The 12,259-nt window shown below is 33.3% G+C and overlaps 1 protein-coding gene across 2 annotated transcripts in view; it reads left to right on the top strand.

Annotated features, from left to right (window-relative positions):
* The window catches only part of TOP2B (DNA topoisomerase II beta), a 57,211-nt gene that overhangs the window by 43,737 nt on the left and 1,215 nt on the right, over nucleotides 1–12,259 (top strand). For both annotated transcript variants that reach the window (XM_039836735.1, XM_039836734.1), the window contains exons 28-35: nucleotides 681–875; nucleotides 3,389–3,533; nucleotides 3,744–3,905; nucleotides 5,386–5,587; nucleotides 6,569–6,648; nucleotides 7,909–8,019; nucleotides 10,250–10,372; nucleotides 11,928–12,022. In XM_039836735.1, coding sequence (XP_039692669.1) covers nucleotides 681–875; nucleotides 3,389–3,533; nucleotides 3,744–3,905; nucleotides 5,386–5,587; nucleotides 6,569–6,648; nucleotides 7,909–8,019; nucleotides 10,250–10,372; nucleotides 11,928–12,022 — 1,113 coding nt within the window. The remainder of the gene's footprint in view (nucleotides 1–680; nucleotides 876–3,388; nucleotides 3,534–3,743; nucleotides 3,906–5,385; nucleotides 5,588–6,568; nucleotides 6,649–7,908; nucleotides 8,020–10,249; nucleotides 10,373–11,927; nucleotides 12,023–12,259) is intronic.

The following is a 12,259-nucleotide window of genomic DNA, read 5'->3' on the forward strand; positions in this document are numbered from 1 at the left end:
TCTGTCTTATTTCAGAGTTTACGTTATTTCTATTAAGCTATCATGCTAGCAGGATTTCTTAAATAACTTTCAAGAGCTTAAGATGACATTTTCCCTTGTACCTTTCAAAGCTTGCTTATTATTTGAAGGAATAATTTTGTAAAGTGAAGAATTTTTGACATTCATGATTATATTCTCATTTATTATTACATAGAACCTCCTAAGTTCAATTTGACTATATTAGCAAACCTTTTAATTTTCAAACTCTTGACTAAGTTTATGAACAATTTTTTTCATATTTTCTATTACGGCTAAAACCATAGTAAAGAATAGCTTCATACTTGGTAACAGAACTGCCTTTTCGTATGATTTGCAAGGATTTCGAAGCTACCAGGTCGTCAGAGGTCTTGATTCCATATTACAACATGGGATCCTAGAATTGGAAGGGACTCTATAGGTCATTTAGTTACTATCCCCTTGTATTACAAATGAGAAGCTAGTTATAATTGGGACTACAACCCAGGTCTTCTACTTAGAATTATTATTTTTTCCATTACTTTATCTTCGATTACTTGAAAGGAAAGCTTTATTCCTGAATGAATAAAATTAGTTTTAATTTCTTATGCAGTAGTGATTGTCTTTTCTAATGAGTTGTTTATGTACCCGCCCTTGCCCCCGCTTTCTTTATAATTATATTTCAGAAAGTGGAAGCTCAAGAACGAGAAGATATTCTGGCTGGAATGGCTGGAAGAACAATAAAAGGTAAAGTTGGCAAACCTAAGGTGAAGAAACTTCAGTTGGATGAGACTATGCCCTCACCTTACGGGAGGAGAATCGTTCCCGAAATCACTGCTATGAAGGCAGATGCCAGCAAAAAGTTGTTGAAGAAGAAAAAGGTATGACATAGCTCTTGTTTTAGATCATTGGTAGATTCTACCTCCATAATTATGTATATGTGTATTTTAATTTTACTGTGTGTTTAAATAATGCTTTATTTTGTTTCTAATATGTTCACTTTTGATTGGAAGTCATTTATTCTATGAGAGCATTTGATCCATAGAAGGAAAACATTAGTCAAGGACCCACATATATAAAGAGCTACTTAAGTCCTTCTCAATGTCTTTCTCAGTCCCTCTCAGTGTCTTTACTCTGTCTCTCACTGTCACTGTTCCTGTCTGTCTGTCCCTTGTAGTCTCTCTTAGGCTCTCTCTCTGTCTCTGAGAGGAGACCCCACTCTGTCTATGGAGTGTCACCCCTTCTCTAATAAACTTTCCCTTTGACTCAAAAAAATAAATAAACCCAACTACCTTGATTCCATTTTTAAAATGAGAGATAAAAATACTCCTCTTGGCAGCATTCTAAATTAAAATTATGGAACAACAAAGAATGTATATTAAATTTAGAATATAAATTTTAGTACTATATCTTGACCAATTAAGAAAGTCTTACAAAGAAAAGGATCTGTTTGGCTTTCAAAGTAAGCTATCATCTTTTACTATTTATTTGTTTTTACCATTTGTTAAAAAATCATCACTCACATCCTATGTCATTGGTATTGATTCGTGCTATTGAAGGTTTAAATGTATGAGACTCACTTACCCTTCATCAGATGGGCAAGAGTTAGCCAGAAGAGGGAAGCATTGAGAAGACTTTTCAAAGGAAAAGACTTCTGAGGAAACAGGAGGCATGATGTTCTGAAAGCAAGAGGCTTGTTTTTCTGGGCAGGTTGATTTTAGAACACAGGAGTTATATAGATGAATGTGTCCAGCAGAGATTGCGGAATGAGCCTAAGCGGTGGGGTATGAGATTGGAGAGTTCTCTGTACAGAGCTAATATTTGAAGCATGGGAGCATTGTGATATCAGAGAGATCAGTCTCTTCTAATGTTCTAATGAATTGAGGCCTATACTACTTCCCTGTCTCTTGGCTCCCCACCACACAGAGCTTCATTTGCACATATGCACTTGCTTTTTCCTTAGGAAAATGGCCTCTCTCCTTTTCAGTTGGTGTTTGTCAGATTTAGTGTTCATCACTCTTTCTTCACCTTTCATAGTCCCCTTGGGTAACATCATCTATGCTCATTGCTTTTTCCACTCACATAATAACTCTCAAATTTATGTTCATAAGCTTTTCAGGAGTGACAGGCTAATAATATAGCCATATGAATGCCCAGACCCCTTGAAACTCAACATTTATGAAACTGGACCTATTATCCTAATTTTAAAACTTCTTTTTCTACCTCTATACCTTATCTGTTACTGACATTATCATTCATCACTAACATAAGCCAAAAACTTGGGCATTTCCCCATTTAATGGGAACTAAATCCTATTGGCTGCCCATGAAGCAATTCCAAAATCCACGTCTTAATCTTGGTTCCCATTGACACTATCTTAGAATTTTATGTTTTCTCTGAGATAATTTAAAGTGATCCTCTTAATTAGTCTTCCTGTCTTTAGTCATCTAATCATGACTTCTACCTTTCTCTACTTCATTCCTCAGTCTTGCCTCTTACTACTAAAGTGATATTTCCAAAAAGTAAGTCCAATTATTATACAAACACTTAAAAGTTTTCAGTGACTCCCCACAGACTAAACAGACTCCTATACACTGTAATTTAGCATCTACGTGTCTCCCTGTGTGTTTGTTAACTGCTCTTTCACCTTGCCTTGAATCCTAGCAGACTATTTGCAATTCTCTAAACATAGTATGGTGATTCATGCCTCTGTATCTTTTGCCTGGAATGTTCTTTCCTCCTTCTTTCTCCTGACCTGGCAAATGTACACCATTACTTCAAAACCCAATCAGAAAGGCTCCTTTCTAGAGTCTTCCCTGACTCTGCTCTAGGCAGAGTTGCTCACTTCTCCCCATGGGTAACTGTTATACTTCCCTCTATATTTATTATTTGTATTGTAATGACTTGTCCTCCTCTTTCCCTCATCCCACAATAATCTTAGAGTTGCAGGGCTTTGTCTTATAATGGCTAACGGTGCATGACATGCGTTGCTTCTTTTCCTTCAAAAATCTGAAGATTTTTTTCTAGTATATAGAGACCTCAGTTATAGTAGCTTATTTGCAGGTACCTTTTGGTGTGCACAATTATTGGTCTGAAAGTCCCTTTGATAAGCAAAAGCTGCCTTCTTATTTTTTATGGTTGCTTTTGAGTAGCTATCATCTCATGTCGTGTACCACAAGATTAGAGTGGTAAGCAATGTCATTTGCTACACCTAAATAAAGTAAAACATGATCTGATCCAAGTCATCTATTAAGACCTCATAGAATTACATTTGTTATTTTTACTCATCTGATATGAAAAAGCAATCTATTGGCTGGAAATGTATCTCTAAAATATATGGTGTTAAATTAACTTTAATTTTTACTCATGGTTTGGTTTTCTTTTTAATTTGTAGGGCGATCTTGATACCACAACAGTAAAAGTGGAATTTGATGAAGAATTCAGTGGAACACCAGTAGAAGGTACAGGCGAAGAGGCATTGATACAGTCAGTGCCTGTAAATAAAGGTCCCAAACCCAAAAGGGAGAAGAAGGAGCCTGGTGAGTATTTGTTACAAAGTTTGAGTGTGAAAATATATATATGGGGTATTAGTAGCTTCTTTTGATTGTGCTGTTTTCCTAATAGTTAAAGCAATGTCTCCAGTGTTTATGAACATTTGTTATTTTTATAATGAACTTTTCATTATAACAGTTTTATTTTTACTAATGACATTTGTATAAGTATTAATACATATTCTTCTTTTGTTTTAGGTACCAGGGTGAGAAAAACACCTACATCATCTGGTAAATCTAGTGCAAAGAAAGTGAAGAAACGGAATCCTTGGTCAGATGATGAATCCAAGTCAGAAAGCGACTTGGAAGAAACAGAACCTGTGGTTATTCCAAGAGATTCTTTGCTTAGGAGAGCGGCTGGTATTGTGATACATTTTATATTTAGTTTATTGTATGTTATAATTTGACCAAGTTAGTATTACTCATGTACATTGGTATTATTAGTATTACCAATGTTAACTAAACCATTAGTATTTCAGAAGTTATAGTTCATGAACACAAAAAATTGCATTACAGAATGATCTTTTCTAGGAAAGTTGGACATAAATTTTTCTAAAGTGAATCATATTTTCTTATTGATGTTTATTATATAAAGCTTGGGTTATATTCCCTGCATAGTTTAAAGATTTTTGGTAAAAAAATGTACATTGGTAGTATACCAAGAGTGATGGATCAATAGAAGTACTTAATAGTTTTGTTTTTGTTTATTTTCTACCTCTTATATCATGTAAAAGTTCCTTCTACTTTAGGAGTCTGATTCCATGCACATAGCATAATTTAGATAATTGCAGTGATAGAATTAGTTTGCTGAATCCCATTTTACTATTATATATATTGCTGTTAAGCATGTGATTTGATCCTTTCTGAATATTCATTAACTTGAAGTCTTCAAATAATTAAAAACTGAGTGTCCTATTTTATAGAGATTCTTCTCAATTTTAAGTCCTAATTTACTTAAAATGAATGATTCAGAATTATGGTTGTTTTGTCTCTGGAAGATACTTTTTAAATTCTTTGGTTCTCTAATCACAAAAATGATTGAATTTCTTTTTTTAATGCCATAGGTAGTATAATATATGTGAATTTTTAACATGTGTAACACATGAAATTTAATGTATTAAATTAAATACTTCAGAAATGTACTTAATACTAAAATTTATCCATACATCTAAAATGAAGTAAAAAAATTACATAGCATCAAAATGATTTTTCAATTTTATTTCATAACTTATGCTAAAAAGTGTTTATTTTATTATACCAAACTGTCTTTCCCCAGTTGGTACCTTTTTATACATTATATTAAATTATTGTTTGCTAATATATTGAGGTCTTATCTTTATTTTTCCTCATTCACTTAAAAAGTTACTACTGTTATTTTATAGTAAAACTACCATGAATAGAAGATAGAAGTTTTTATGCAAAAGGTTAAGAGAAAGGTTAGCACTTTCTAAAGGCCCGTAAAATTTGTCTTTTGTAATTGCGGAAATTATATTAGTAGTTACTTTTACAGTGGCCCTAATGACTACTACTGTTTTTGAGTATTATTTAAGTATGACAAGCAGTATCCTAGTAATTAATCCCATCAGTATATGCTCACTTAACATGCAGCATTATTATTCCATAGCCTCCTGGGAAGTACAGGTGGATGGATGTTAATACTATCCAAATAACTGAGGCCAAAATTGTTGGCTTTTATTCTCTAAATGCTTGTCTTCCCCCCCGCCACCCCTGTGTATTTTTAGTGATAGCTGGAATATTTTTCAAATACATTATTCATCATCATATTTCATGTGGATAAAGCTGGATTTGATTTTAACATTCACTTTCATTTTTCTCCTAGCTGAAAGGCCTAAGTACACGTTTGATTTCTCAGAAGAAGAGGATGATGATGCTGATGATGATGATGACAATAATGATTTAGAGGAATTAAAAGTTAAAGCATCTCCCATAACAAATGATGGGGAAGATGAGTTTGTTCCTTCAGATGGCCTAGATAAAGATGAATATACATTTTCACCAGGCAAATCTAAAACTACTCCAGAGTAAGTAATGGAAACTACTGCTATTCAGCTATATGGTGCAGTTAGCTTATTAGGCATTTGTTAAAGGTCTTATAGTAAGCTCTAAGAAATTGTTATTATTTTAGGTAAGGTCCTACTCTCGAATCAGTAAATTTGGTTAATATTGCATCTGTTTACATAACTGTTGCTATAGTTTAGTTTAGAGCATGGGTTGGCAAAATTTTTTCCATAAAGAGCTCAATAATAAATATTTTAGGCTTTGCAGGCCATGTGGTCTCTGCCACAACTACTCAGTGCTGCCATTGCAGAAGAAAATAGCCATAAAGTATGTAAAAGAACTGATAGTCGTGTTTCATTAAAACTTCATTTACAAAAATAGGCAATAGGGACATAGTTTGACAACCCCCTGGTTCAAAGAAAAGTTACTAACTAAATCTTTAGAACTGGGAAGTTTAGTTTTTCTCCTAGCTTTGGCCTTGGTCTATTTTTCTTGCCTCTGGTGAATGTGAACACTTACATGTAGGATGTGAAGTATGTGAACTATTTCAGATTTTTTAAGGAAGTATTTTGCCACCTATTATAAAGAAGTATTTTACCACATGCAGTCTAGGATCAGAAATAGGATTAATGCCTATTCTGATGGAGATTCTGACTTTCTCCTTGGATTTCTGCCAATAATTTAGTGATATTAAATTCTGGAATGGTTTTATCAACCATAAAATTTAATTTAGTGATATTTTGAATAACTAAATTTTCACTAAGTTTCCATTCTCTTATGGTAAATCATTGGTTTGTCTGGCGTCTGTGTGTGTGTATGCACACTTGTGCATATGAGAGAGAAAAAAAGAGTTTGGTTTCCCAGTCTTCAACAGAGAGAAACAAATCAGAGAACAAAAGTTTGTTCTGTGATTATAATTTTGCAGTACATATTACATGTAATTTATCAAGGTTGAAACCAGATATTTAAATTACATTGTGGTGTTTAATTTTTCTTTCTAATAGAAAATCTTCGCATGATAAAAAAAGTCAGGATTTTGGGAATCTTTTCTCATTTCCTTCATACTCTCAGAAGTCAGAAGATGGTATGCTCATTTAATCTTTTCATTGATTACTTATTGTATTATGCTATATTTTAGTGAAGAAGAAAAAACTAGACAAATCATTAGGTCGTGATTTGATTTCAGGATTTTTTTATGAGTAGATAATTTATCTTGTTTTTATACTTTCCTCAATGTAATAAGGTTTGTTTGCTTTTCCAGAAGTGATTCCCAACTGCTTTGTCAAAATAGATATTATGAAAGCACTTAGGTGGATAGGTAGATGCTAACTTGTATGTGTGTAGGGAGTGTTATGTGAATGTAGTGTTTTAATGAGAGAAAAATACAGAAAGATATTTTGGAAGATTGAAGTTTGAGTTTCATGGCATTGTGAATGTATATATGATATATTTTTTTAAACTATAACAGTAACAATACGCAAATTTATTTTACTAAACCCTGGTAGCTGTAAAACTAAAACTTTCATAGAAGGAAATTTAATCAGGGCATATATTTTTTATCTATATTTTTGTGTGTGGAATCTTTAAGGTCAAAACAATCTAGACTGAATTATTTACTGTCTTGTATTTTTTAATACACATACATATAGACAGACATATATAGATCGTATACATATACATAGGTATATGTTTTTTATGTATAGACAGATATGCATTTTGACAGCATATCAAAACAGTTATATAAAACGATTGCTTACATCCAAGTAGCCATTTTAAGTCTTGTTTTGGTTTCAGGGAGGGAGGGAATTGATTAATTAAATTAGAGTGTGAAAGTAAACTGGATAAGCCTACATACTTTTAAAACTAATCTTCAGTGCTTTAAAATTGGTTTAAAAGGATGAATACTTACTACTTTTTTAGATTTGACCATTATTTGTTATATTCATGTAATGGTTAATAGCACTAGATGTATAGATACTAAAATAATCACAGTGAGAGCTTTTTCTTAACTCATTTTAAAATAAATCATCGGTATTTGTTTTTGAAATTGTCAGTTAAGTTTTAAATGATTAGCATTTGGGACTACTAAGAAATTCCATTGCTTTATGCATTTCTTTATTGTTTTACAATAAATAGAGTTAACATTTTTGAAATATAACATTATATTTATTTATATTTTTTTATTTTCAGCCATTTGTATATTGTGGATTATATGATCACAAAATAGAAACTTATAAGATCAAATACCTAGCTAAAGAGAAGTCATCACTAAAAAGAATTAAAGTTTAACTATTAAATGGTCCTTACAGAATCTCTTTACTGAAAAAAAGCTTTGTAATTTTAGATTCAGCTAAATTTGACAGTAATGAAGAAGATTCTGCTTCTGTTTTTTCACCGTCATTTGGTCTGAAACAAACAGATAAAGTACCAAGTAAAACAGTAGCTGCTAAAAAAGGTATGTACTTATATTTGATTTTGTTAAGCATTGTATAAACCATGTAGAGATAGTTGATGTTAAAAGAAACTTAATATAATTTGAAACTATTGGCACTGGGACTTCGCTAGAAAATAGTTATAAATGTGTATAAGGAGAATCCCTCTTGTTTTCTAACCACATAATTTTAAAAATTATTTTAAGACCTCATTTTAAAGCTATTGTAATTAAAAAATAATACCATGTGTTGATACTAAAGATAGCTTTCTAGTAAAGCTCTCCTGTCATTGGTTGTAAAATAGATTTAAATTTTGTCTTACTAGTAGCCTGATTGTGTTATCTATGTAGGTCATGCCTTAATTCCTCATGTGGAATGATTGGTCTGTTCAGTTGGGGTCCTCATTTTCTTTGTGAGTCATGCAACTTCTTTGTTTCCATAGCCTTAGACTGTAAATGAAACACGAATTCATGAATCTATTACGAGTACCAAGGTACACACCTTGGTGTTTTTGAAGGAGGTGTCAGTATCAGTTTAAAAGATAATTGCTACTTCCACAGTAAGTGAACAAAAAGTATGAACTGTCCTTTCAGGATCTCAAAAATGCACAACAGACAATACCATTGTAGACACACGTGTTAGATGTAGCAGAACAACAATAAAAGGCCCCACTTATTCTGAATGTACTAGGACCATGATGAGAAATTAGTTGGCTGCACGAACCTCTCTAGTTAACACATTGGGTGCCCCACCCCGACCGTATCTCTTCACCCTTACCTCTTCAGTGCATGTGGACCAATGTCTGTATTTCTTTGCTTCAGGACTTTCTCTTTCTTGCTGTGCTGGAATATTAACATTTCCCCAACACAGCCACCTTCTGCCAGTGACTGAAGATAGCTGGTCTGCAAATATCCTAGTGCTCTTGTTTCTCTGGGATGTGTTTTACACTGGCTCATGGGATTCCTCATGGGATTAAGCTCCCACAGTGATGACAGGCTTGATATAACTTACCCTTTACTGACTGCCTTCTCTTAATTGTCCCATTTTTATATTACCTTTCCTTTATCTCTCAAATAAATACTTGTATTTGAGTCTTTCTTATGGTCAGGTAGGGTCTACTTCTGGGGAACTCAAACCAAGGCAGGCCGAATAATTTCCCTTAAAGCATCTTTTATCATCTTCATATCAGCATCTTATAACCACCCTGATAACTTGGGAGCCATATCAGTTCTTTCAACATATCAACCTGTTTGTTTCATCAAGTCGTTCACTCCTATTCAACCTATGAGTTAGAGTTTAGCATTAACTAAAAGGATAGCATATCATAACACCCATTCTGTTTGGTTGTTTCACAGTAGCTGAACTAGCCTTGTGACAGTTGACTGGGTGACATCTGTGTGGTGTGATTTCAGGGATCCCAGCAAGCCCTCAGCCTTTTTCCAAAAACACAATTCCCACAAAATATTGTTTCAAGGAGAAGGATGCATCATGTCCCTCTGAGAGATCATATATGTTAACTCCAAATTACATAAATATTATACAAGCTAAATTCTGTAACTCTAGTCAGTTTATAGCAAAAAGGCCAGAGTACTCAGATATTTGACTTACATTTACTCTGTAGAGTTGAAAGTGCCACCTAACACTGTAAGCCTGGAAACTCTTCCGAAGAAAAAAGGTGGCCCCTAGACCACCCTGCTATGTCAATTCCATTAAAACAAAATTCATTAAAATGAAGGCCTTTGGGTCTATTTACTACATTTCTGGAATTTTCATATTTCTTTCCACATAAAAGTGCTAAGTCTGAATTTCTACTTTTGAGTGGAGCAATGCGGTTTCCATTCATGGTATTTGAAGGTCCCATAAAAATGTGTTTTTTTTTTCTTTCCTCTAAAATAAAAGTTAAAACCTAATATGCGGTTGTACTTGGGTTATAATTACTGTCATTTTTTTTGTCTTGACTATATTTTTAGTACTGCTTTTTAAAAGTTACTGCCTAATTCATTTTAAAGGCCCTCATTTAAAATATCACTTGAATTATCAAAAGGCAAATTATACATAATTAAATAAAAAGCATTTTATCATCTATGAGACATCATTTGTTCTTACATTGGTACCAAGTGGAGAGAAACTATTATTTAAGGATATTCAATTTCATAGCAGCTGTAAGAAATACCATTGTTATAGGATTCACTTCAGCTTGGTTTGTTGGTAAGTATATTACGCTGATTTAAGAAATGGAAATTTGCTTACTAGGAAAACCATCTTCAGATACAACCCCTAAGCCCAAGAGAACTCCCAAACAGAAGAAAGTAGAGACTATAAACTCTGACTCAGATTCAGAATTTGGCATTCCAAAGAAGACTACAACACCAAAAGGTGAGGATATCTTTGTATAACCCTCTAACTTATGCCCTGTGGAAAATACTTAGTCTCTTCTAACTCACTGAATTTAGAGAGACTGAGTACACATTTTAAATTGCTTTACTCAATAAGCAATGTTTCTTGTTTCTAAGAATCAGTGCTAAATTAGAGTCCAAAGGAAACAATTGAGTCTAGTCATTTTGTTTTACAAATTAAGAAATTGAGATTCAGAAGAGGTTAAGTAAGCAATTTGCATACCTAGGAATGGTTCCAAGACCCTCATGCAGGTGGCTCACTAGGAGGAGTTATTAAAAAGGTGGATGAAGGCTCTTCACTAGCTAAAGTGAGAATAGTTGGAGTAGGCTGGCGCTAGGACTTAGAACTTTTTGTTTATCTAGGTAATGAAATAGCTATATCCCACAAGGCACCAGTACCCAATCTCCCTGGTACCCCTTCTTTGTCTTCAGGATCTAGAAAGCTCTGACAGATGCTTTTAAAAAAAAAGTAAGACATGATTTTCTCTAAGGGTAGCTGTTCAGCCTTTGATCCAAATGACAGATATTATCAACATGTTTATTTTATTTTTTAAAGTCGTGGTTAGGATAAGGAGATACAGACCTAACAGGGAAACAAGAGAGAATGGGGTGGGAGGCTGGAAAAGAAACGTGATTGGGGATATCAGTACTTATGGTGCACACAGTTTGAAACCTTTATAAATATAAAAGTGACATTTTGTTGCTTCATTTGCTCAAATATGATAGCCCAAGATCATTTAGGGTATCTTTTAGTAGTACAATCTGGTTAGTCATAGCTTTTAAGGAATTTAAAAAAATTTAGAATTGCAATCGAGTTCCATTTTTTTTCTTTCTCTCACTGCCATCACTGTAGGATGGAGAACATTTAAATATTACCTTTGTCTCTTCCTCCTCCAATGATGAGAATAAGAAGTTAGGTAGATAGAAAAAAAAAAATAGGCTGCATGTGCTCATTCTAGGTCTGAGAAGGAATATGGATTTGACAGATTATTTCCTGATTAATACTGGGGGGTTTATTCTAAGATTCTGCTACTTAAAATGGGATCTGCAACTAGTGTATGATAAATAAAATTTAGAGTAAGGATTTATACCTTTCTAATTTGTGTTAATAAGAAAGTATATTTTCTAGTAATTCATATTTGAATATATTTTTAAAAGAATTGATCCATGAAATATCAGAAACTAAATTTTTTTAATCACATACAAAACAAAGAGCACTCTTCCAAGAGATTTTTCCTTTCAGGCCCAAGGACAACATGTGTACAATGTGAATGTTTTCTATTATGTATCAGGGGCTTGGTAATTAAAATTTGTCTTGAGGACTTTCCAACTAGTTTAAACGTATTTGTGAAATACTCTTTAGTCATGTCAACTCCAGAACTGAAATGATGCTGCAAATTGCTTCTACATCATTCATATTAAGAGATCAGGATTGCAGTAAATGATTGGGGATGCCAAAGAAGTAAAATACAGTATTTTTACCTTAACCTTGCACTTAACCTTGGGAGAAAAAAAAACATTTGTATCATTTTAAGGTAAAGGCCGAGGGGCAAAGAAAAGGAAAGCATCTGGCTCTGAAAATGAAGGTGATTATAACCCTGGCAGGAAAACATCCAAAACACCAAGCAAGGTAATCAGGAACATTTTTTTTAACATCTAGTTTTGTTTAAGATGATTTATAAATGGCTTAATTCACTTACTATACAATGTAACAGCATTAAACCTAGCATCTTTTAGCTATAGGGGGTTGTATATGGTTGAAGAATTATTCAAGTCTAAATCTATATAATCAGGACTCTTTCTTGCATAAAAGTGTGGCATAAATGAGCCTACTTAATTAAGACTGTTTTATCCAGTGAGCTATAGA

The sequence above is a fragment of the Pteropus medius genome, unplaced genomic scaffold (genome assembly GCF_902729225.1).
Source record: "Pteropus medius unplaced genomic scaffold, Ma_sr-lr_union100, whole genome shotgun sequence".
Classification (NCBI taxonomy): domain Eukaryota; kingdom Metazoa; phylum Chordata; class Mammalia; order Chiroptera; family Pteropodidae; genus Pteropus; species Pteropus medius.